Here is a 24,991-nt window from a genome sequence, read left to right as displayed (position 1 = left end):
TGGTTATAAGTCACTTGTTCTTGAGAAATGAAGCATTAATACGATATTATAAATAGGCGAACGTATGAATAGCGAATCGATTTTGCACCCATGTAAGGCTACCTCAAGTCCCTCCTAAACAAAACGTATAGCAAGTGGTCAAAGTATGTTCCTGACATTACTTGATGAAGACAATACAGAGTTTACACTTTAGCCTCTCGTGATGACTTAAACGTTCAGACTAACAGAAGGTCTCTTTAGTAAGGTTACTTTAAAAAAAGTAATCCTTAACAGTATGGCAGAGATCCACACGCGATGCTATGCGCTCCAATTAAGAGAAAAAGTAATAAGTCCAAGAGAATACCATAAACATAAAGGACCTATTCGGAATATCACAAATGGAAGACTTTAGTTCCTATAAGCAATCCTATGGAACCCAATGGCTAAGTAAAATCCAGGAACGATGGATAACCATGGGAAAAAGAACAACCGGTGCGACTTTGTAGCTGGATTGAACTATTACACCCCGATTGGATCGCAAGGAAAGCAATAATGTTATTCGATGAAGACAAGAATGGGGTAAAGAATAATCCTGGGCATAACTTTCAAGAAGCGCTCTAAAGTCTACGTAATAAGAGATGAAAGAGGTAGGTAACTGTACCAACCCTAAGATTCCTCCAACTTTAGGCAGGCTATTGGGAAACCTAACTTAGCATACAGGAGCAAAATGTCCGAGGAGCAATAAAAATCGGCAAACAAAGGCTATACGCCGCCTTTGCGCAAATGCCGCCCGAAGCAGCGGAATGACAGAGGACTACAAAAACAGGACTTCAGAAGATAAGGGATGAAGCCGAAGTCTTTAGTAAGGCATTTGAAGGTCTAACCAGGAGATCGAAGACCTGGAACAGGGACATCTCGCGGCCATGAACTCCCTTCGAAGGGAAAAAGACGCGGAAATACAAGGCTTGTGAAAAGAATCAAATACATACAGAATGACCGCGGAGGAGAAAGGCAACAACTAATTGACAACCTACAAACTACGAAAAGGGAAAGGATGAAATAATTGAAAGATACGATGCAGTCCAAGAAAGAACTCAACGACGCTAAAGCAAGGCAGACTAGGACGCTGCAGTCCTTTAGCACTCCTTGGAAGTAGCAAAGGGGCTGGACGAAGCACTTGCAAATTCTGCCAATGCCTTTGCGGAAGCCGAACAGGAAGGCATACAACTGCGAAATGAAATTGCCCTCAAAGACGAGCAAATTCGGCAATTAGATGGGGCCGTCGAAGACTTAGAACATCACGGCCGACGCGCAGCGGGAAATAATAGCCGACCAAACACGCCCCGAAGGAGAGCGGGCAGCTGCAGAAAGGGAATTGGAAACCACGCTGGAAAAACTCGAGGAGGCAAGACGGAACTTGCCACCGCGGAGAGGGAACGGGGACTTACCACCAAGGAAAAAGTAAAAAGAGCCCTCTTAAAGTATGGCGTTCCGCTGGCATTTGCGGTTGCTATTTCGAGCGTAGTAGGCGTGATCCTATCCGCTCTTAAGGCTACGGGCGCAGGCGTAAAAAAACTGGGTTCTGGTTTGACGGACTTGGGAAAAAAGATGGCAGCCGGTTTGCCTGGGCTGCTGGGTTCTGTCGTTTCCCTTGGCACTTAAGGCCGGCGGAGAACTGTTAAAGTTCGTGGGGAATAACATCTGGATCCTGGTAGTAGCTATCGGGGTGGTCCTCCTGAAGAAGATGAGGGGTTGATCTTATCATTGTGTATTACTGGGGGCTTATCGTCGTCAGGCCTCCGAGGCGTCCTTGACTTGGGATAAGTAAAGATAGTATTAGCCCCGCCTTGGTAACTTGGAACTAAAGGTATCGCAGTCATAGTGCTAATAGTCCTATGATTCCAAGTAGCATCCGTCAGAGGACCGACCGCCGGAGCAGCATTCATTTGAAACGCGCCGGGGCGACCAAGAGCACCATGGCTGGGTCGAACTTGAAGCTTCGCATATTGGCAATTGGCTATTATGTAAAAAGTCACGGGCGTTAGATCTTCTACGCTGGGTGGACTAGGCTGCGTCGAAAAGTGAACTGCATGCCTGCTGCCTTTCGTTTCATAAGGCGGCAATGGGGTGTTGGTTTCATCTAGAATTCTAAAGCCGAGGTGACAACCCCACCCCGTACTGACACTAATAGTACACATTATCAATCCCAGGCCCCCAACCCTCACCCATAATCCAGTGTCCTGCCACTCATCATTTTTGTACTTTCTCTCCTCCAAGTCACAAAGAAACCAATCTTCCCTTACGTGTGGATTCATATACTTAACACCGCAAGGGCGCTAATGGTCGCGTGATTGTAATCATTATCCCTTTGGTCATATATACTATTCACGGTAGCCGTCCCGCTGTCATCTATGCGTATTTGCAGCTTTACATTCCCGTGGCAGTCAGCAACCTCTACGGAGAAATGCGCAGGCTCTCTGTTGTTTGTCTTATTTCTCATAGGCTGCAGTATGCCATTGTCATCCAGGAATCTGAAGCCCACGTTGGCGTGGCTACTCGTGCCAATGCAAATACTGCACATTATCAGCTTCTTTCCTGAGTAGTTCAGGTTCACAGACATCCCGGTGACGTCCACCCAAGATGCCTGGTTGTATTTTTTCTCGCCTGTGTAAGTCGTATAGACACAATCTACTCCAGCTACGTAGGGGTTGTTCATCGCCATATATAATAACTCAGACCAATGCTTGCAGCTGCTAGGCCGGCTTTTAATAAGTTATGGTCATATTCCTCGGGTATCGTAGGCAGGACCTTCTTTTGGGCTGTGGGCTTGGGAATTGGTCTTTCTGCGTGTACCTTCTTTGGCTTCTCTACGAAGTGAGAAATGCCCTTGGTCATGTCAGAGTTCACGTCATTCACCCCAAACTTCATATCCTTAGTAGCTCGTTGAAGTTTGTTGTTGTATCCTACTACAGAACCAGTATTTATAGATAAATTACTAGGCATTAACCAACAACCCGGGGCTACTGCATAGTCCAACCTTGCCTTAGAATTTTGTATAGCTAGTTGGTAACGCTGTACGCCCTTGCTAATGTCGCCCTCCAAGATTGAACTTTCGAATAAGATCAAGGCTTCGGCTCGCGTCTCTTCTGCGGCGCCAGTATTTCCAATTATGCTAGATCGGGTGTTTACCTGAGCTCCAAGGATAGAATACACGTAAGCTTCTATGCTGCGGTTCAAACGGGCAAGGCCGGCTCTAGTTAGTCCTTTACCTTCTGGGGGTATGAAATTAAGATATTGCTTTGTTTGCTCGTCGTTGGTAATCTTAATAATCAATGGATTGGCCCCTGCATACTTACCACCCTCGTCTTTAAACAAAGGCCCGTCTCTAACTTCCTTAGTGGTCTTAGCATTTGGTTCGAAGAAGGTGCTACTGTCGTGAGTTTCCTTATGATATCCCGTGTTCCACTGTAGCCGCAATGCATGAACTTCCTTATCGCTTAGCTCGTGTCCACCAATACCCCAATAAGCCCAAATATGTCCCAGACCATTGCTGGCGCCCGCAGTACATCTAAAGTCTTTCCCCACGACTCCAAACTCTTTACAAAGCCTGTCATAGGCTGGAACATCGTATTTGTTATCTCTAGGATAAAACGCAGCATCTCCTGGCAATGCAGTAACGCCCATCTCATGTAGTATTCTCCTAACCGTGAAGTGAAAATGAAACATAAATATTGAATTCTTCATCAATTTCGCACTCACACCACAGCCGCTAGTGGCGCACCAAACCGCAAAGTTTAGTTGCTGCGGCCAATAACGCATGTTAGGACCACTTAACCATTCATGAGATTCCTTAGCGGTGGTATGAACAATGGGAACGTTTTTGAAGATATCTCGCACCTTTAACGGAAAGGAATGGTTGTTAGAGACCCGCATGTTCAACGTTAGGCCCAAGCTTGGATGTTCATCAAATGGAACCGCGGGTATCGGATAAGTACTGGCACCAAACAATAATTCCTTTGACCAGCCGGGTTCGACATGCACGGGTTTAGGTTGTGGATGCTTCAGCTGAGGCGTAGGTTTCAAATCCTCATTACTGTACATTCTGGAGCCGTTAAAGTAGATCCCATCGGGTCTTCTTTCGAACTTACTAGGGTCTGCATGCGGAAACATCTTCCTAAATGCTCTCCAATTCCAGTAGTCTCTGTTATCGTGATGTGGCTGCTCCTCAATATCATTCCCAAAAGCGTCGTACATTAGTATATATAATGGATGTTATACCATCAGCACCTCCACTTTATCCTGAACTTCCTAAGGAACCTAACGAAATGAATGCCGAAAACTTCAGGCTTAATAAAGCAAATTTAATACTGGCTTACTTGGAAGGACAAGCAAAACACTACGAAAAAGTTAGGAAGAAATACGTCAGAGCCTGGAGTACGCTACATAAGATTGCGATAACTTCAGGATCCATATCTGTTGTGTTAACGGGCTCCGGCGTTGCTACTTCGCTTACCGGACCCGGAGTAATTGTTGGGGTTCCTTTAGCCGGCGTTGGGGCAGCCTGTGGTATCATTTCGGCTGTTGCTACGGGCATTATGAAACAGTTGTCTAGTAAAATATCCAAGCATGACACGACAATAGCTCTGTCAAGGGCTAAAGTAAATACTATTTCCGACCTTGTCTCAAAGGCTTTGCGTGACCGTAAAATTGACGACGTAGAATTCTCGCTTATCTTAGCCGAAGAAGACAAATACGAGAAATTAAAGTCGGACATAAGAAACAAAAAAACAGTCGTAAAAGATCTTTCCGAGGAATCTCGCAAAAAGATCTACCAAGAAGCGAAAGAAGAGCTTCAAAGAAAGCTCGCTCAGTAAACATCTGCTTTGAAAAAAGCGAGACAGGATTTTGTTTACATATTGAACGACAGTCTGGAAATTACGCGTAATCAACGTCGTATGGCATAAGATTTATGCTAATTACTCATCTTATGCCATAAGATTCACTATCTTCTTGGAATCCATCCTAACAGGGGGTGGTTGGGGTCAATTTCGTGGAATATTTCGTAGATTACGTCAGGGTAATAAGGAATATCCTTATCCAGCCGACAAAACATCCACTCGGCTTTTGTCATATCAGAAACCTCGGGAATAGGCTTACCGGTAATTTCAGACAAAAGATAGGGGATATATACTCTTATAATATTTCCCTAGCTTTAATTTTTTCAGCGTTTTCCGTAGACTTTGTGGGGTTGGCTCTTCTAAGTGGTCTATGATTTTCTTCTTTACTTCGTTGTCTAAATATACCGGTCGATAACCTTGGGATATGACTCATCCAGTCCCTAAAGTATTTTATTCTCTTACAAGGTGTTTTCTTACGACCTCCATTGGCGTAATACTGCTCTCTGGTAGCATTTGGTAAGGCATTGCGAATGTTCTTACCACACTCGTAACACTGTGCTGACGTGTCATCTTCTATATGCACTTTCTTACCACAACAAACATACTTATTTGGTTTAGTAGGTACAAACTTGGGTTTCAAGCACTTTACACAGAAGTCATAAACAAACTCTTTACATTCGTGCATCGTATATAAAACAAATATTTTATCTTCCGTTAGGTCACGCAATTGGGACACGGGTAATCCCCGCCAGCCGACGCATCTTTTGAAGGGGCCCGGGACCCAGGCAATACCCGTGAAATTCCATGCCCTTTCGCGGGCGTCCGCGAGTCCCCCTACCTGCTGCTACTCAAATCGTTATCTATAATTCTTTAGTAGAACCTCTATTTAATTATTGCTGCGAAGTATGGGGTAATTTAAACAAAGAACTTGCCGAAAAACTACAAAAACTGCAAAACAGAGCAGCAAGAGTCATAACCCAGTCAGACTATGATATTAGATCTGTTGATATTTTACAAAGTCTTGGCTGGGAAAATCTTGAGCATAAACGCAAAAAGGCTCTTGCTGTCTCTATGTTCAAATCTGTGAATAAGCTATATCCCTCTAACATATCTGAGGGGTTTTCGCATGTACATGAAAAAACGTCTTATAATTTAAGAGAATGTACTTCAAAACTATGTCTACCTCACCCCAAAACTGAATTTCTAAAGCGCAGTTTTAACTATAGAGGTGCTAAACTATGGAACTCTTTACCTAAAAATCTCAGAGAAGCCAAATCTATTAACGACTTTAAATCCAAACTAAAAAATATTGACCTGTCTGTCAATGGTCTATAATTTTTTCTGTATGTATTTTATCATTTATACAATAGCTATATATATATATATATATATATATATATATATATATATATATATATATATATACATTTCTATTTATACTATATTCTAGATCATTTTAATTCTACACTGAACTATCATTTTTAAATTACGGCTCCCTTGTAAAACAAATGTGATAATTTGAAGGAATCCCGTGTATAAATAAAGAACAGTTCAGTTCAGTTCTTTCTTTCTTCCTTCCTTCCTTCCTTCCTTTCTTTCTTTCTTTCTTTCATCAACGCCAAATCGCGCACACTCGAAATTAACGATCACGACAATAAATAAATAAATAAATAAATAAATAAATAGTCCTCAACAGATTATAATGACATTACAAAATAATTATTTAGATTGCTTATTTTTTAATAAAATTTCTAGTAACAATTTTTTTTAACGATTATTTTCAGTTTTCTCTTAATCCAAGCTTTGCACATTATTTTTATATGACAACTGGTTTTAGTGTAAGTATCAGCGCTTGGCACCTTATTTCTTTCTTTCTAATATTGTTTCTGTTCGGGTCCATAAGTGATAATTTGAGACTTGTTCTTCGAGTCAGTTACACTTTTATTATTTCAACTTGTTTGCTTCTTGCTTGTTAGTAACTGAATAACCTGGAATAAATTTATTTAAATCTCTCGGGACGTTTAATGATTTGTCCTCGCTTTGTCCTCGTAAATGCTCTCTTAATCCTATGTTCACGGGCTTGTACAGTTTAATTCATTCTACGCATACATGTACTTTCTATTTTTACGACAAATAAAAGAAATACTTACAAGGTGGGACTTTCAATTTTAGACAAAAGCATTCTTTAGTTTTTGAATTTGAAAACCCACGAAAATATGTTAAGATAGGAATATAAATGCCTTAAGATATTCAAACAGTTTTCATTCAGTTCAATCGATGTATTTCAGAGTGACGCTTCGAGGAAGATGGCCATCGAAGGTGAACAAGAAATACGAAGGAAATGGCGTAATGTTAAGTTCAAAATATTTCGCTTCTTCCGAGTAGACTTCAATCCTGTGGTCACATTTGTCTCCGCGGCTATAATCTGGGGATTCGTAATATTTTGCCTGCGATGGACGGACACAGCTAAGCAAGAAATCCCAACATGGAAGGATTGGATAACTCTAACTTGGACATGGCTGTACATCGGGACACAAGACATATGGGCAATATTCATCCTCTATCTGCTCTTCTCCAAGTATGGCAAGTTAAAGCTCGGCAAGCCCAATGATAAACCAGAGTACAGTGACGCTACTTACTTCACTATGCTGTTCGCTGCTGGCATTGGTGTTGGACTGTTCTACTTTGGTGTCGCAGAACCAATCTATCACTACCAACCCAGTCATAAAACTGACTATGGAAACCGTTATCAAGGAAGGTATACCTTGATTACGAATTTCTTCAAACTTACTATGAAGTCGAAATTAATGAAACTCAATGATGTTCAAAATTGGGGTTGCGCTGGTACACCCAAAGTAATGTGCTGACCAGTAACCCTTACACGCATGCGCAGTGACGAGACCAGTGCAATGAATATATTTTCTCGACTACGGTTACTTTGCATTCATTCCAACCCAAAAAGAAAAGGCTAATAACGTTTCAGACTCGGAAAAATATGGATTATGCCAATGAAAATACACATGGAAATGAATATGGATAATATTTTACGGGATTACTTTGTAATCCGTACAACACTTTTCTATTATTGCGTCTCCTTGTGTTTTGATGCGCGCGCATCCCTAAGAAGGTCTATGCATAATTAGTTATATTTTACGAGCTATCTTATCTATAGCCAATGCCCACATTAAACTTAAGCACAACGGCAATAAAGTAGCATGTCCTATACTTTTCGATACAGCTATTTCAAAAAACATATAAAGGGTGTTTCGTGGAATACAAAAACCACTACACATTTCAACGACAACATCTGTGTTATTGGCAAGAATAACAATTACAAATACAAGTCAGTCCAGCTATTCTTGCATCTTGGAATGACCGATCTCCTATCACTTATCGCCTATTGCTTATTACCTATCATTGTACACCCCTTCAACGTTTTTTGAAATAGCTTTAAATAAAAGCTAGTGCTGCACTAATAAAATGAAATGAAAAGATTTCTTCAATAATGATATCTTCTAATTTGCAAATTTTTCCACGTAGGTATTCAGATAACCAGCGCGCACAAGATGCCTTGAATCTAACCCTTTTTCACTGGGGTGTACATGGATGGGTGGTCTATACTCTCATTGGACTCATCCTCGGATATTTATCTCACTGTAAAGGCATGCCCATGACCATGAGATCATGTTTCCATTCTCTTCTTGGTGACAAAATCTTTGGTACACTTGGTGACTTCATCGACATCCTGGGCGTGGTCTGCACCATGCTTGGTGTTTGCACTAGTCTTGGTCTCGGGGTCGTCCAACTTAATAGCGGTTTCCACCGCATGAATAACAACATTACCCAGAGCAAAGAAAACCAAGTTATCATCATCTGGTGCATCACTGCCTTGGCCACTGCATCTGTCATCCTACCCTATAGGTTGGCTGACATGGAATCAATTTATGGAAAATCATTATATCCCTAACTTCCCGGTCTTAAATGTTTTTAAATTTCATTTTTCGTATTATCATTTTTAAAATACCGAGAAAGCCACATTCAGACTAGCTTTCTTCCACTTCTGAGTCAGATTCATTTTCTTTCTCGTTAACCTTTCTTTTCTTCTGTTTCTTTTCTTTTATTGTGGCCTTCAGTTTCTTGACTGATTCTGACTATATCGCTATTGGTCTTTCTGGGAGAGAGTTATAAATAGGTAAAGACACTGAATTGGAGGTTTTTATGTTCAGTGTTTTGATATTTTTCCAGCCACGAGGAATGATATTTGCAATGCCTTTTGCAGTTTCCATTATGTTTGCAGTAACTTCTTCTTCTGTTAGATCTGTGTGTCCAATTTTGATGGCACTAAAAGTAAACAAGAAAATATATAAAGCTTTCTTCTTATTTGTTCAGGCATAAGATATCCTTGAGGTGCAAAATGAAATCATAAATTAAATTATAGTTTCAGATTTTAGAGTTCATGTTTTCCTCCTTTGGTCTAACCAAGCTGACTCACCTTTATCAGATAAGAATGCAACCTAACCGTTATAATAAGCCCTGCGGTTAAGAAGAGTTATTCTACCTTTAGACTTAGACTACTCACCTACAAGAGCCATGACCAAGAGACATGTATGTGCTTTGTAAGACTTTATTGATTTCTCCTTTTAAGTCTTTCTTCTTCAAACTGACAGGAATAGGAAATCTAAAAAGTAATTTGATAGTATTGATTCTGTGAATATCGACACTCTGCAGTATTATCTTATCTAAATCTAATCAGGTTTACCACTCCATGGTGGACAGAAAGCCTAACAGGAAACCAGAGAAAAACCCTTGAAGAGTGATAGAGAACCAACAAAAAATTCTTCATATGCACGAGGGTAAGTCAGGGAATTCAACCCGGATGTCCCTTGCTGAGAAGCAAGCACTCTCACTGTTACACCATCTATGCGTCCTATGTTACAGTCAATAATAATACATTCTAATTCTAGTAACTAAAACCATAATACTTTTTGGAAATCCAGGCAATCTTAGAACCAAGTACCACATAGTGTCAGGGATCGAGGACTAGGATTGAAAAATATAAGAGACTAGTATGCAAAAGGGAAAATCTGGCGTGATATAATCACCGGCCCTCCTCTGTAGTCTCTGTTAACTCACTTTTTTCTAGTGTAGAAAGCTTTCCCAAGAAACTTTGGCAATAGATGGTAGATAACGTCATCACAAATGAACAAGTCATACAAGCTTGCTAACTGTCTTTTGGATTCATAGGACTTGTAATTCTTCTTTAGTTTTGTTAGACTGATAACCTAAAAACCCAAGGCAATAATTAGGATATTATAAATATGTATTAAGTGTAACACCTTACCCATAGAATTATGGACAAAATCTTAATCCCTTATTTTCTTGTAATTATTTAAGTTAATTTATATTTTTAAAAATGTGGCATTATTAACCTATTAGGCACACTTAGTCCCAACGGGAATAATAAATGCTTTGCTTTCAACTATCCCATTCTTTTTTTTTTTTTCGTTTCCTTGCCTACCTTGTTCTTATTAGTTTCTTTTGTCTTATTCTCATCATATAAACACTCCTTTCTACCACCTCTTTTTCTTTTACTTGGACGAAGGACTAGCATCCGAAACGTCAGTAAGATTTTTCATCTTTTCAAGGTGTATAATTTACCATTTTGTCATTACTGTTTAATTTCTATAGCAATGAGTAAGCATTATCCCAGAGGTGGAAATTAGTAAAAATGACATCAATTAATGTTGAAGATGTGGGCGTAACACGTGTAGGAGAGCGAATTACTTGTTTTAGATTAAAAATATCAGAAAGAGATTTTAATGAATTTTAATGATTTTAAAGAAAGAAAGAAATAAGGAAAGAAAGGAAGGAAGGAAGGAAGAAAGGAAGGAAGGAAGGAAGAAAGAAAGGAAGGAAGAAAGAAAAAAGAAAGAAAGAAAGAAGAAAGGAAGGAAGAAAGAAGAAGAAGAAAGGAAGAAAGAAAGGAAGAAAGAAAGGAAGAAAGAAAGAAAGGAAGAAAGACAACTTTGTGTACTTGAGTCTCGAAGGGCTTCTGGGAAAGTATGAGGCTGTTGGGTTTAATGGTCAGCGGTATTGTTTAGCAGCACGTGTTCCAAGATGGCGGACAAAGTGAAGGTTGTTCCAGAGAGTGTTCTAAGCGAAAAACAGGTTTGAAAACTCCAAATGAAACTATTAGTAATAACAGAATGAATATCATGAACCCTACTTCCTATGGGAATTAAGATAATGTGATATTTATGGAATCAGTAGCTTGATTTCGGCATAAAATGTTGTGTACGAAAAATTGTGTAAGAACTACATTTTTCAGACATAAGCTTAATTTCTTTCATTTAAGACGTATTTTGCCTTATTTATGCAGGTTGATTTGGCTATTTCTGCTCTCATGAAGCATGTTCAAGAGAAGGAGAAAAGTAAACCAAGCTTGCTAGGAGACCAACAGGTGTTATGGCTGATTCTGACTCTGAAGAAAATCCCAGCACCAGATAAAAAGCCTAAGAGAATGTGAGTACTAAACTCTGGAGATACTGGGTGATAGATAATAATGGGCTGAGATCATAGAAAACTCGAGCCTTTGGCCAGGAAGGTGGGGGGTTTGTATCCTTCATTTTTAAGGTTAAAGGGACAACATCATGGAAAAGAGGGGGAGAGAGGTGGGGTTGGAGTCATTTACACCTCTGAACCAGGCATGTAGCGGAGATTTACCCCTGGCAGAGTTTCATAGTTTCCATAATCACCATACTTTTTGAAAACTCAGGGAAATGGCAACAGTGCAGTTATTGTTGTTAATACGGACAATGCTAACCAATGAAATCTTTATTTCAGAGCCATTAGTAATTCACTGCATCCAGATGACTCTGAGGTCTGTCTTATTACTAAATCTGAAGGCAAACCTGTCAAGGAACTTCTGCAGTCGGCTGGGGTCACTTCTGTTAAGAAGGTATGTTATAATATTATTGACATTATGGGATAATGCTTACTCATTGCTATAGAAATGAAACAGTAATGACAAAAGGGTAAATTATACACCTTGAAAAGATGAAAAATCTTACTGACGTTTCGGATGCTAGTCCTTCGTCCAAGTAAAAGAAAAAGAGGTGGTAGAAAGGAGTGTTTATATGATGAGAATAAGACAAAAGAAACCAATGAGAACAAGGTAGGCAAGGAATCGAAAAAAAAAAAAAGAATGGGATAGTTGAAAGCAAAGCATTTATTATTCCCATTGGGACTAAGTGTGCCTAATAGGTGAATAATGCCACATTTTTAAAAATATAAATTAACTTAAATAATTACAAGAAAATAAGGGATTAAGATTTTGTCCATAATTCTATGGGTAAGGTGTTACACTTAATACATATTTATAATATCCTAATTATTGCCTTGGGTTTTTAGGTTATCAGTCTAACAAAACTAAAGAAGAATTACAAGTCCTATGAATCCAAAAGACAGTTAGCAGGCTTGTATGACTTGTTCATTTGTGATGACGTTATCTACCATCTATTGCCAAAGTTTCTTGGGAAAGCTTTCTACACTAGAAAAAAGTGAGTTAACAGAGACTACAGAGGAGGGCCGGTGATTATATCACGCCAGATTTTCCCTTTTGCATACTAGTCTCTTATATTTTTCAATCCTAGTCCTCGATCCCTGACACTATGTGGTACTTGGTTCTAAGATTGCCTGGATTTCCAAAAAGTATTATGGTTTTAGTTACTAGAATTAGAATGTATTATTATTGACTGTAACATAGGACGCATAGATGGTGTAACAGTGAGAGTGCTTGCTTCTCAGCAAGGGACATCTGGGTTGAATTCCCTGACTTACCCTCGTGCATATGAAGAATTTTTTGTTGGTTCTCTATCACTCTTCAAGGGTTTTTCTCTGGTTTCCTGTTAGGCTTTCTGTCCACCATGGAGTGGTAAACCTGATTAGATTTAGATAAGATAATACTGCAGAGTGTCGATATTCACAGAATCAATACTATCAAATTACTTTTTAGATTTCCTATTCCTGTCAGTTTGAAGAAGAAAGACTTAAAAGGAGAAATCAATAAAGTCTTACAAAGCACATACATGTCTCTTGGTCATGGCTCTTGTAGGTGAGTAGTCTAAGTCTAAAGGTAGAATAACTCTTCTTAACCGCAGGGCTTATTATAACGGTTAGGTTGCATTCTTATCTGATAAAGGTGAGTCAGCTTGGTTAGACCAAAGGAGGAAAACATGAACTCTAAAATCTGAAACTATAATTTAATTTATGATTTCATTTTGCACCTCAAGGATATCTTATGCCTGAACAAATAAGAAGAAAGCTTTATATATTTTCTTGTTTACTTTTAGTGCCATCAAAATTGGACACACAGATCTAACAGAAGAAGAAGTTACTGCAAACATAATGGAAACTGCAAAAGGCATTGCAAATATCATTCCTCGTGGCTGGAAAAATATCAAAACACTGAACATAAAAACCTCCAATTCAGTGTCTTTACCTATTTATAACTCTCTCCCAGAAAGACCAATAGCGATATAGTCAGAATCAGTCAAGAAACTGAAGGCCACAATAAAAGAAAAGAAACAGAAGAAAAGAAAGGTTAACGAGAAAGAAAATGAATCTGACTCAGAAGTGGAAGAAAGCTAGTCTGAATGTGGCTTTCTCGGTATTTTAAAAATGATAATACGAAAAATGAAATTTAAAAACATTTAAGACAGGGAAGTTAGGGATATAATGATTTTCCATAAATTGATTCCATGTCAGCCAACCTATAGGGTAGGATGACAGATGCAGTGGCCAAGGCAGTGATGCACCAGATGATGATAACTTGGTTTTCTTTGCTCTGGGTAATGTTGTTATTCATGCGGTGGAAACCGCTATTAAGTTGGACGACCCCGAGACCAAGACTAGTGCAAACACCAAGCATGGTGCAGACCACGCCCAGGATGTCGATGAAGTCACCAAGTGTACCAAAGATTTTGTCACCAAGAAGAGAATGGAAACATGATCTCATGGTCATGGGCATGCCTTTACAGTGAGATAAATATCCGAGGATGAGTCCAATGAGAGTATAGACCACCCATCCATGTACACCCCAGTGAAAAAGGGTTAGATTCAAGGCATCTTGTGCGCGCTGGTTATCTGAATACCTACGTGGAAAAATTTGCAAATTAGAAGATATCATTATTGAAGAAATCTTTTCATTTCATTTTATTAGTGCAGCACTAGCTTTTATTTAAAGCTATTTCAAAAAACGTTGAAGGGGTGTACAATGATAGGTAATAAGCAATAGGCGATAAGTGATAGGAGATCGGTCATTCCAAGATGCAAGAATAGCTGGACTGACTTGTATTTGTAATTGTTATTCTTGCCAATAACACAGATGTTGTCGTTGAAATGTGTAGTGGTTTTTGTATTCCACGAAACACCCTTTATATGTTTTTTGAAATAGCTGTATCGAAAAGTATAGGACATGCTACTTTATTGCCGTTGTGCTTAAGTTTAATGTGGGCATTGGCTATAGATAAGATAGCTCGTAAAATATAACTAATTATGCATAGACCTTCTTAGGGATGCGCGCGCATCAAAACACAAGGAGACGCAATAATAGAAAAGTGTTGTACGGATTACAAAGTAATCCCGTAAAATATTATCCATATTCATTTCCATGTGTATTTTCATTGGCATAATCCATATTTTTCCGAGTCTGAAACGTTATTAGCCTTTTCTTTTTGGGTTGGAATGAATGCAAAGTAACCGTAGTCGAGAAAATATATTCATTGCACTGGTCTCGTCACTGCGCATGCGTGTAAGGGTTACTGGTCAGCACATTACTTTGGGTGTACCAGCGCAACCCCAATTTTGAACATCATTGAGTTTCATTAATTTCGACTTCATAGTAAGTTTGAAGAAATTCGTAATCAAGGTATACCTTCCTTGATAACGGTTTCCATAGTCAGTTTTATGACTGGGTTGGTAGTGATAGATTGGTTCTGCGACACCAAAGTAGAACAGTCCAACACCAATGCCAGCAGCGAACAGCATAGTGAAGTAAGTAGCGTCACTGTACTCTGGTTTATCATTGGGCTTGCCGAGCTTTAACTTGCCATACTTGGAGAAGAGCAGATAGAGGATGAATATTGCCCATATGTCTTGTGTCCCGATGTACAGCCATGTCCAAGTTAGAGTTATCCAATCCTTCCATGTTGGGATTTCTTGCTTAGCTGTGTCCGTCCATCGCAGGCAAAATATTACGAATCCCCAGATTATAGCCGCGGAGACAAATGTGACCACAGGATTGAAGTCTACTCGGAAGAAGCGAAATATTTTGAACTTAACATTACGCCATTTCCTTCGTATTTCTTGTTCACCTTCGATGGCCATCTTCCTCGAAGCGTCACTCTGAAATACATCGATTGAACTGAATGAAAACTGTTTGAATATCTTAAGGCATTTATATTCCTATCTTAACATATTTTCGTGGGTTTTCAAATTCAAAAACTAAAGAATGCTTTTGTCTAAAATTGAAAGTCCCACCTTGTAAGTATTTCTTTTATTTGTCGTAAAAATAGAAAGTACATGTATGCGTAGAATGAATTAAACTGTACAAGCCCGTGAACATAGGATTAAGAGAGCATTTACGAGGACAAAGCGAGGACAAATCATTAAACGTCCCGAGAGATTTAAATAAATTTATTCCAGGTTATTCAGTTACTAACAAGCAAGAAGCAAACAAGTTGAAATAATAAAAGTGTAACTGACTCGAAGAACAAGTCTCAAATTATCACTTATGGACCCGAACAGAAACAATATTAGAAAGAAAGAAATAAGGTGCCAAGCGCTGATACTTACACTAAAACCAGTTGTCATATAAAAATAATGTGCAAAGCTTGGATTAAGAGAAAACTGAAAATAATCGTTAAAAAAAATTGTTACTAGAAATTTTATTAAAAAATAAGCAATCTAAATAATTATTTTGTAATGTCATTATAATCTGTTGAGGACTATTTATTTATTTATTTATTTATTTATTGTCGTGATCGTTAATTTCGAGTGTGCGCGATTTGGCGTTGATGAAAGAAAGAAAGAAAGAAAGGAAGGAAGGAAGGAAGGAAGAAAGAAAGAACTGAACTGAACTGTTCTTTATTTATACACGGGATTCCTTCAAATTATCACATTTGTTTTACAAGGGAGCCGTAATTTAAAAATGATAGTTCAGTGTAGAATTAAAATGATCTAGAATATAGTATAAATAGAAATGTATATATATATATATATATATATATATATATATATATATAGCTATTGTATAAATAATAAAATACATACAGAAAAAATTATAGACCATTGACAGACAGGTCAATATTTTTTAGTTTGGATTTAAAGTCGTTAATAGATTTGGCTTCTCTGAGATTTTTAGGTAAAGAGTTCCATAGTTTAGCACCTCTATAGTTAAAACTGCGCTTTAGAAATTCAGTTTTGGGGTGAGGTAGACATAGTTTTGAAGTACATTCTCTTAAATTATAAGACGTTTTTTCATGTACATGCGAAAACCCCTCAGATATGTTAGAGGGATATAGCTTATTCACAGATTTGAACATAGAGACAGCAAGAGCCTTTTTGCGTTTATGCTCAAGATTTTCCCAGCCAAGACTTTGTAAAATATCAACAGATCTAATATCATAGTCTGACTGGGTTATGACTCTTGCTGCTCTGTTTTGCAGTTTTTGTAGTTTTTCGGCAAGTTCTTTGTTTAAATTACCCCATACTTCGCAGCAATAATTAAATAGAGGTTCTACTAAAGAATTATAGATAACGATTTGAGTAGCAGCAGGTAGGGGGACTCGCGGACGCCCGCGAAAGGGCATGGAATTTCACGGGTATTGCCTGGGTCCCGGGCCCCTTCAAAAGATGCGTCGGCTGGCGGGGATTACCCGTGTCCCAATTGCGTGACCTAACGGAAGATAAAATATTTGTTTTATATACGATGCACGAATGTAAAGAGTTTGTTTATGACTTCTGTGTAAAGTGCTTGAAACCCAAGTTTGTACCTACTAAACCAAATAAGTATGTTTGTTGTGGTAAGAAAGTGCATATAGAAGATGACACGTCAGCACAGTGTTACGAGTGTGGTAAGAACATTCGCAATGCCTTACCAAATGCTACCAGAGAGCAGTATTACGCCAATGGAGGTCGTAAGAAAACACCTTGTAAGAGAATAAAATACTTTAGGGACTGGATGAGTCATATCCCAAGGTTATCGACCGGTATATTTAGACAACGAAGTAAAGAAGAAAATCATAGACCACTTAGAAGAGCCAACCCCACAAAGTCTACGGAAAACGCTGAAAAAATTAAAGCTAGGGAAATATTATAAGAGTATATATCCCCTATCTTTTGTCTGAAATTACCGGTAAGCCTATTCCCGAGGTTTCTGATATGACAAAAGCCGAGTGGATGTTTTGTCGGCTGGATAAGGATATTCCTTATTACCCTGACGTAATCTACGAAATATTCCACGAAATTGACCCCAACCACCCCCTGTTAGGATGGATTCCAAGAAGATAGTGAATCTTATGGCATAAGATGAGTAATTAGCATAAATCTTATGCCATACGACGTTGATTACGCGTAATTTCCAGACTGTCGTTCAATATGTAAACAAAATCCTGTCTCGCTTTTTTCAAAGCAGATGTTTACTGAGCGAGCTTTCTTTGAAGCTCTTCTTTCGCTTCTTGGTAGATCTTTTTGCGAGATTCCTCGGAAAGATCTTTTACGACTGTTTTTTTGTTTCTTATGTCCGACTTTAATTTCTCGTATTTGTCTTCTTCGGCTAAGATAAGCGAGAATTCTACGTCGTCAATTTTACGGTCACGCAAAGCCTTTGAGACAAGGTCGGAAATAGTATTTACTTTAGCCCTTGACAGAGCTATTGTCGTGTCATGCTTGGATATTTTACTAGACAACTGTTTCATAATGCCCGTAGCAACAGCCGAAATGATACCACAGGCTGCCCCAACGCCGGCTAAAGGAACCCCAACAATTACTCCGGGTCCGGTAAGCGAAGTAGCAACGCCGGAGCCCGTTAACACAACAGATATGGATCCTGAAGTTATCGCAATCTTATGTAGCGTACTCCAGGCTCTGACGTATTTCTTCCTAACTTTTTCGTAGTGTTTTGCTTGTCCTTCCAAGTAAGCCAGTATTAAATTTGCTTTATTAAGCCTGAAGTTTTCGGCATTCATTTCGTTAGGTTCCTTAGGAAGTTCAGGATAAAGTGGAGGTGCTGATGGTATAACATCCATTATATATACTAATGTACGACGCTTTTGGGAATGATATTGAGGAGCAGCCACATCACGATAACAGAGACTACTGGAATTGGAGAGCATTTAGGAAGATGTTTCCGCATGCAGACCCTAGTAAGTTCGAAAGAAGACCCGATGGGATCTACTTTAACGGCTCCAGAATGTACAGTAATGAGGATTTGAAACCTACGCCTCAGCTGAAGCATCCACAACCTAAACCCGTGCATGTCGAACCCGGCTGGTCAAAGGAATTATTGTTTGGTGCCAGTACTTATCCGATACCCGCGGTTCCATTTGATGAACATCCAAGCTTGGGCCTAACGTTGAACATGCGGGTCTCTAACAACCATTCCTTTCCGTTAAAGGTGCGAGATATCTTCAAAAACGTTCCCATTGTTCATACCACCGCTAAGGAATCTCATGAATGGTTAAGTGGTCCTAACATGCGTTATTGGCCGCAGCAACTAAACTTTGCGGTTTGGTGCGCCACTAGCGGCTGTGGTGTGAGTGCGAAATTGATGAAGAATTCAATATTTATGTTTCATTTTCACTTCACGGTTAGGAGAATACTACATGAGATGGGCGTTACTGCATTGCCAGGAGATGCTGCGTTTTATCCTAGAGATAACAAATACGATGTTCCAGCCTATGACAGGCTTTGTAAAGAGTTTGGAGTCGTGGGGAAAGACTTTAGATGTACTGCGGGCGCCAGCAATGGTCTGGGACATATTTGGGCTTATTGGGGTATTGGTGGACACGAGCTAAGCGATAAGGAAGTTCATGCATTGCGGCTACAGTGGAACACGGGATATCATAAGGAAACTCACGACAGTAGCACCTTCTTCGAACCAAATGCTAAGACCACTAAGGAAGTTAGAGACGGGCCTTTGTTTAAAGACGAGGGTGGTAAGTATGCAGGGGCCAATCCATTGATTATTAAGATTACCAACGACGAGCAAACAAAGCAATATCTTAATTTCATACCCCCAGAAGGTAAAGGACTAACTAGAGCCGGCCTTGCCCGTTTGAACCGCAGCATAGAAGCTTACGTGTATTCTATCCTTGGAGCTCAGGTAAACACCCGATCTAGCATAATTGGAAATACTGGCGCCGCAGAAGAGACGCGAGCCGAAGCCTTGATCTTATTCGAAAGTTCAATCTTGGAGGGCGACATTAGCAAGGGCGTACAGCGTTACCAACTAGCTATACAAAATTCTAAGGCAAGGTTGGACTATGCAGTAGCCCCGGGTTGTTGGTTAATGCCTAGTAATTTATCTATAAATACTGGTTCTGTAGTAGGATACAACAACAAACTTCAACGAGCTACTAAGGATATGAAGTTTGGGGTGAATGACGTGAACTCTGACATGACCAAGGGCATTTCTCACTTCGTAGAGAAGCCAAAGAAGGTACACGCAGAAAGACCAATTCCCAAGCCCACAGCCCAAAAGAAGGTCCTGCCTACGATACCCGAGGAATATGACCATAACTTATTAAAAGCCGGCCTAGCAGCTGCAAGCATTGGTCTGAGTTATTATATATGGCGATGAACAACCCCTACGTAGCTGGAGTAGATTGTGTCTATACGACTTACACAGGCGAGAAAAAATACAACCAGGCATCTTGGGTGGACGTCACCGGGATGTCTGTGAACCTGAACTACTCAGGAAAGAAGCTGATAATGTGCAGTATTTGCATTGGCACGAGTAGCCACGCCAACGTGGGCTTCAGATTCCTGGATGACAATGGCATACTGCAGCCTATGAGAAATAAGACAAACAACAGAGAGCCTGCGCATTTCTCCGTAGAGGTTGCTGACTGCCACGGGAATGTAAAGCTGCAAATACGCATAGATGACAGCGGGACGGCTACCGTGAATAGTATATATGACCAAAGGGATAATGATTACAATCACGCGACCATTAGCGCCCTTGCGGTGTTAAGTATATGAATCCACACGTAAGGGAAGATTGGTTTCTTTGTGACTTGGAGGAGAGAAAGTACAAAAATGATGAGTGGCAGGACACTGGATTATGGGTGAGGGTTGGGGGCCTGGGATTGATAATGTGTACTATTAGTGTCAGTACGGGGTGGGGTTGTCACCTCGGCTTTAGAATTCTAGATGAAACCAACACCCCATTGCCGCCTTATGAAACGAAAGGCAGCAGGCATGCAGTTCACTTTTCGACGCAGCCTAGTCCACCCAGCGTAGAAGATCTAACGCCCGTGACTTTTTACATAATAGCCAATTGCCAATATGCGAAGCTTCAAGTTCGACCCAGCCATGGTGCTCTTGGTCGCCCCGGCGCGTTTCAAATGAATGCTGCTCCGGCGGTCGGTCCTCTGACGGATGCTACTTGGAATCATAGGACTATTAGCACTATGACTGCGATACCTTTAGTTCCAAGTTACCAAGGCGGGGCTAATACTATCTTTACTTATCCCAAGTCAAGGACGCCTCGGAGGCCTGACGACGATAAGCCCCCAGTAATACACAATGATAAGATCAACCCCTCATCTTCTTCAGGAGGACCACCCCGATAGCTACTACCAGGATCCAGATGTTATTCCCCACGAACTTTAACAGTTCTCCGCCGGCCTTAAGTGCCAAGGAAACGACAGAACCCAGCAGCCCAGGCAAACCGGCTGCCATCTTTTTTCCCAAGTCCGTCAAACCAGAACCCAGTTTTTTTACGCCTGCGCCCGTAGCCTTAAGAGCGGATAGGATCACGCCTACTACGCTCGAAATAGCAACCGCAAATGCCAGCGGAACGCCATACTTTAAGAGGGCTCTTTTTACTTTTTCCTTGGTGGTAAGTCCCCGTTCCCTCTCCGCGGTGGCAAGTTCCGTCTTTGCCTCCTCGAGTTTTTCCAGCGTGGTTTCCAATTCCCTTTCTGCAGCTGCCCGCTCTCCTTCGGGGCGTGTTTGGTCGGCTATTATTTCCCGCTGCGCGTCGGCGTGATGTTCTAAGTCTTCGACGGCCCCATCTAATTGCCGAATTTGCTCGTCTTTGAGGGCAATTTCATTTCGCAGTTGTATGCCTTCCTGTTCGGCTTCCGCAAAGGCATTGGCAGAATTTGCAAGTGCTTCGTCCAGCCCCTTTGCTACTTCCAAGGAGTGCTTAAAGGACTGCAGCGTCCTAGTCTGCCTTGCTTTAGCGTCGTTGAGTTCTTCTTGGACTGCATCGTATCTTTCAATTATTTCATCCCTTTCCCTTTTCGTAGTTTGTAGGTTGTCAATTAGTTGTTGCCTTTCTCCTCCGCGGTCATTCTGTATGTATTTGATTCTGTTCACAAGCCTTTGTATTTCCGCGTCTTTTTCCCTTCGAAGGGAGTTCATGGCCGCGAGATGTCCCTGTTCCAGGTCTTCGATCTCCTGGTTAGACCTTTCAAATGCCTTACTAAAGACTTCGGCTTCATCCCTTATCTTCTGAAGTTCCCTGTTTTTGTAGTCCTTCTGTCATTCCGCCTGCTTCGGGCGGCATTTGCGCAAAGGCGGCGTATAGCCTTTGTTTGCCGATTTTTATTTGCTCCTCGGACATTTGCTCCTGTATTGCTAAGTTAGGTTTCCCAATAGCCTGCCTTAAAGTTGGAGGAATCTTAGGGTTGGTACAGTACCTACCTCTTTCATCTCTTATTACGTAGACTTTAGAGCCGCTTCTTGAAAGTCTGCCCAGGATTATTTCTTTACCCCATTCATTGTCTTCATCGAATAACATTATTGCTTTCTTAGGATCCCAATCGGGTAATAGTTCCACCAGCCTATCAAAGTCGTCCGGTTGTTCTTTTTCCATGGATTCATCCATCTGTTCCTGGATTTTACTAAGCCATTGGGCATCTGGAGCTTCAGGAACTAAATCTTCCATTTGTAGATATTCCGGAATAGGCTTATATGGATTCTTGGACTTATACTTTTCTCTTAAGGAGCGCATAGCATCGCGGAATCTACTGCCATACTTGTTAAGTAACTTACTAAAGAGACCTTGTTTGTCTACGTTGTCATCAGGAAGCAAATACTCGTATTCTTCATCGTTAATGTCGACTTGACCTTCTTCGGTGGTGGGGTCAAAATCCGTTCCTTCTACTTCCATTATATATGATAAGCTCAAAGTTAAACCCCAACGTATTACCTAAGCAGGTTGGCGGACTAAAGGCAGAACGCACCTTTCACCGGGTCACCTTTAGCCCCAGCAGCGCAAAGCCAGGAGAAACCTTGTACGTAGGCGTACCCCGCCTAACGGATAACCTAGTATTGGTTCCTGGCACCTTGGCTCTAAGGTTTGACCTAACAATACAGCCAAGCACGAAAATAGAAACTTACGCAGTAAATAACCTAGGCCGTAACATAGTCTCTAAGATGAGGGTCAAGTTCGCCGGGGAGACCCTGCTGGATCTAAACAGGTACGATCTGTATACCACGTACAAAGATTTGTGGTTGACGGCCTTCGACCGCGCGCAAAGGATAGAACAAGGAATTGGTAGTGTTATTCTTCGTAAGGTCCGCAGTGATACTAAGACGCAGCCCACGGATTCTGGGGACGCAACGGCAGTAGCAGACGCAAAGCGAATAAAGACGGCTTATGGTATTAAGTATGTCATACCACTGGACTTTGAAGTAATCACGAACCATGGTGCGTACTACCCCAGGCAGTTAAGTGAACTACAGTTTGAAGTAACCTTAGCAGACACTACTAATATCCTAGAGATGGACGCATCTGGGACAGCACTTACCGGAAGTATTCATCCCTATTCTGTTACCAACTTAGAGCTACAGTACGAGACCGTATACAGCGAAGAGCTGGCCCGTAGCGCCGGCATGGAATACAGTGCAAGGAAGGCATTCCTATACGACCACGTGGTCATGTATAAGACGTTCAGCTTCCTGGATAAAACGGACGAGGTTATCAACCAAAGCATCAACCTCCCCCGAAGAAGTCTTACGGGGTTAATGCTGGTGTTTGCCAAACCCTACGAGGCTGGTAAGCGCAACTCCGAAGCCTTTCACAACCCCAACATTACTAACGTGGGGGTAAACATAAACGGGGTCCCAAACAAGGTCTACTCCCAGGGGATAAAGCCTGCGGATATCTACAGGGGGGCAATGCGTAAGTTTGGCGACCAAATTAGCCCTGAGGAATTCTTTAATGATAAGTATGCGTTATGGATTGACATGCGCACCATCAACGATGAAACCATGCACGGTCAGGGTCTGCGGCTGGTCAACACTCAAGACGGCATCACTTTGGAGATTAAGCGCACAAAGAATGCCTCCGCGGGCGACGGCGATAAGATAAACTGCTACGTCTTTGTCGTGTCTGACGCGCAGCTAAGCGTAGAAATGAATCAGCTAAAGAGTGTCGCATATTAGGCTCGCGAAAGGAAAGTTAAGATATTCGACTAATATACCATGTTACGCGTCTTCGAAAACAACAACACCAAACTGCAATGCGTGGTGCAAGGCGACAAACTGTACTTTAAGGCGAAGGAGGTGGCGTTGGCGTTGGGATATGAGAACACCAAAAAGGCCATTAGAGACCACGTTTCTGAGAAATACCAGAAAAGATGGGTCGACATGCAAGGGGTCCCAAGTCGTTCCCCTTCTACTATTCACCCGCATTCCGTGTTTATCTCCGAGCCTGGTCTGTATCAATTGATATTCAGCTCCAGGCTGCCAAAAGACGTAAAGTTTCAGGATTGGGTCTTTGAAGAGGTCCTTCCCACGCTGCGTAAGACTGGCAAGTATGAAATAGAGAGGCGCTTCGACAGCCCTAATAAGTTGGTATTCAAAATAGAGAATGAATTCGACCTGCATAAAAAGGTAGTGGACTACATCCGCAGGTTTTACCCCCAAATGCTCGTGACCCCTGGTCTAGGCGAACTGCAGGACTCCGACGGCAAACGCATAAAGTGCTGGCAGAAAGGATATCCACGCGGTCAACCTGACTTGTTAATCCTTAATGCACACGTGCGATACCGTGGTTTCTGCGTCGAGCTGAAGACTCCAAAAGGCAACGGGGTATTATCTGAGGACCAACGCCTGCTGCTGCAGCGGTATGAGCAGAATGGTTATAAAGTAATGATCAGCAACGATTACGACGACATTTGCAGAGCCATCACGGAGTATGCACAAGGAATGCGTTTACCATGTAGGTGGTGCTGCAAGCGCTTTAAAAGCGCGCAGTCTCTGGGAACGCATTTAAAGATATTTCATAGAATATATGACGTTTAACGCTGTAAGGCAAATACACTGGCGGGACTTAAAGGAGGGCGTTGCCTACGAAATAAAAAATTACGTAGCCTTTGAAGACAGGCTACGGTTGTTATTGGCGCATGAGGGTGTCGCGTACAGCCTGTGGGCGCCGGATCGCGTCCGATAACGTCATCGAAGGATAGGAGTTCACGCATCTGAGGTCGTATGGTAAGAAGGATGGCCGCTGGGCCTTTGACGTCGCAAAGTGCGTCCTTCCTTCGCCTCTATGTGGTTAGGCACGTCGTTTAAGTGGGGTTCGTCGACAATGAGGGTCGGCGACTCTTTTTTAATACAGTCAGCAAGGGGTTCGCACGTAATACAGTCCATATATTGAAAGGGTAATTAGGAATCCTCCAAGGAATGCTGCTGCGTATGCTATCATATATCCATCCCAGAATGTTAAATGGTGGTTAAGACTTTGTTAAGCCACCCACCAAACTCTCCCAAAAGATGCCTCAGGATGTTAAATGGCGGTTAAGACTTTGTTAAGGAAGGTCGGAAACCCTCCCGGAAACCACCCCAGAATGTTAAATGGCGGTTGAGACTTTGTTAAG

At 41.2% G+C, this 24,991-nt stretch overlaps 2 protein-coding genes across 2 annotated transcripts; one reads left to right on the top strand and one right to left on the bottom strand.

Moving 5' to 3' along the window:
* Positions 1-7,854: 7,854 nt before the first annotated feature.
* LOC148912036 (large ribosomal subunit protein uL1-like) lies at positions 7,855-10,173 on the bottom strand. Its single transcript, XM_089028542.1, has 3 exons — positions 10,011-10,173; positions 9,457-9,555; positions 7,855-9,218 (listed from the first exon to the last, which is right to left on the bottom strand). The coding sequence occupies exons 2-3, from the start codon at positions 9,480-9,482 to the stop codon at positions 9,029-9,031; spliced, it is 216 nt and encodes a 71-aa protein (XP_088884668.1). The 5' UTR covers positions 9,483-9,555; positions 10,011-10,173; the 3' UTR covers positions 7,855-9,028.
* Positions 10,174-10,989: 816 nt separating this feature from the next.
* LOC148912035 (ribosomal L1 domain-containing protein 1-like) lies at positions 10,990-14,592 on the top strand. The gene is made up of 6 exons (XM_089028536.1): positions 10,990-11,045; positions 11,257-11,399; positions 11,721-11,835; positions 12,288-12,436; positions 12,892-12,990; positions 13,229-14,592. The coding sequence occupies exons 1-6, from the start codon at positions 10,995-10,997 to the stop codon at positions 13,416-13,418; spliced, it is 747 nt and encodes a 248-aa protein (XP_088884662.1). The 5' UTR covers positions 10,990-10,994; the 3' UTR covers positions 13,419-14,592.
* The last annotated feature ends 10,399 nt before the right edge of the window (positions 14,593-24,991 follow it).

This window comes from Actinia tenebrosa, unplaced genomic scaffold, assembly GCF_029948245.1.
Source record: "Actinia tenebrosa isolate PJP-AT-01 unplaced genomic scaffold, QUT_ActTen_1.0 PGA_scaffold12__29_contigs__length_12842862, whole genome shotgun sequence".
In the NCBI taxonomy this organism is placed as follows: Eukaryota; Metazoa; Cnidaria; class Anthozoa; order Actiniaria; family Actiniidae; genus Actinia; species Actinia tenebrosa.
This window is presented reverse-complemented; position numbering and strand designations above follow the sequence as displayed.

Excerpts from the sequence above, each read along its gene's own strand:
- LOC148912036 (XM_089028542.1), bottom strand. The coding sequence starts at position 9,482 with ATGTCTCTTGGTCATGGCTCTTGTAG. Across the intron at positions 9,219-9,456 it reads CTTGGTCATGGCTCTTGTAG|TGCCATCAAAATTGGACACA; the intron begins GTGAGTAGTCTA and ends GTTTACTTTTAG.
- LOC148912035 (XM_089028536.1), top strand. The coding sequence starts at position 10,995 with ATGGCGGACAAAGTGAAGGTTGTTCCAGAGAGTGTTCTAAGCGAAAAA. Across the intron at positions 11,400-11,720 it reads GATAAAAAGCCTAAGAGAAT|AGCCATTAGTAATTCACTGC; the intron begins GTGAGTACTAAA and ends TCTTTATTTCAG. Across the intron at positions 12,991-13,228 it reads CTTGGTCATGGCTCTTGTAG|TGCCATCAAAATTGGACACA; the intron begins GTGAGTAGTCTA and ends GTTTACTTTTAG.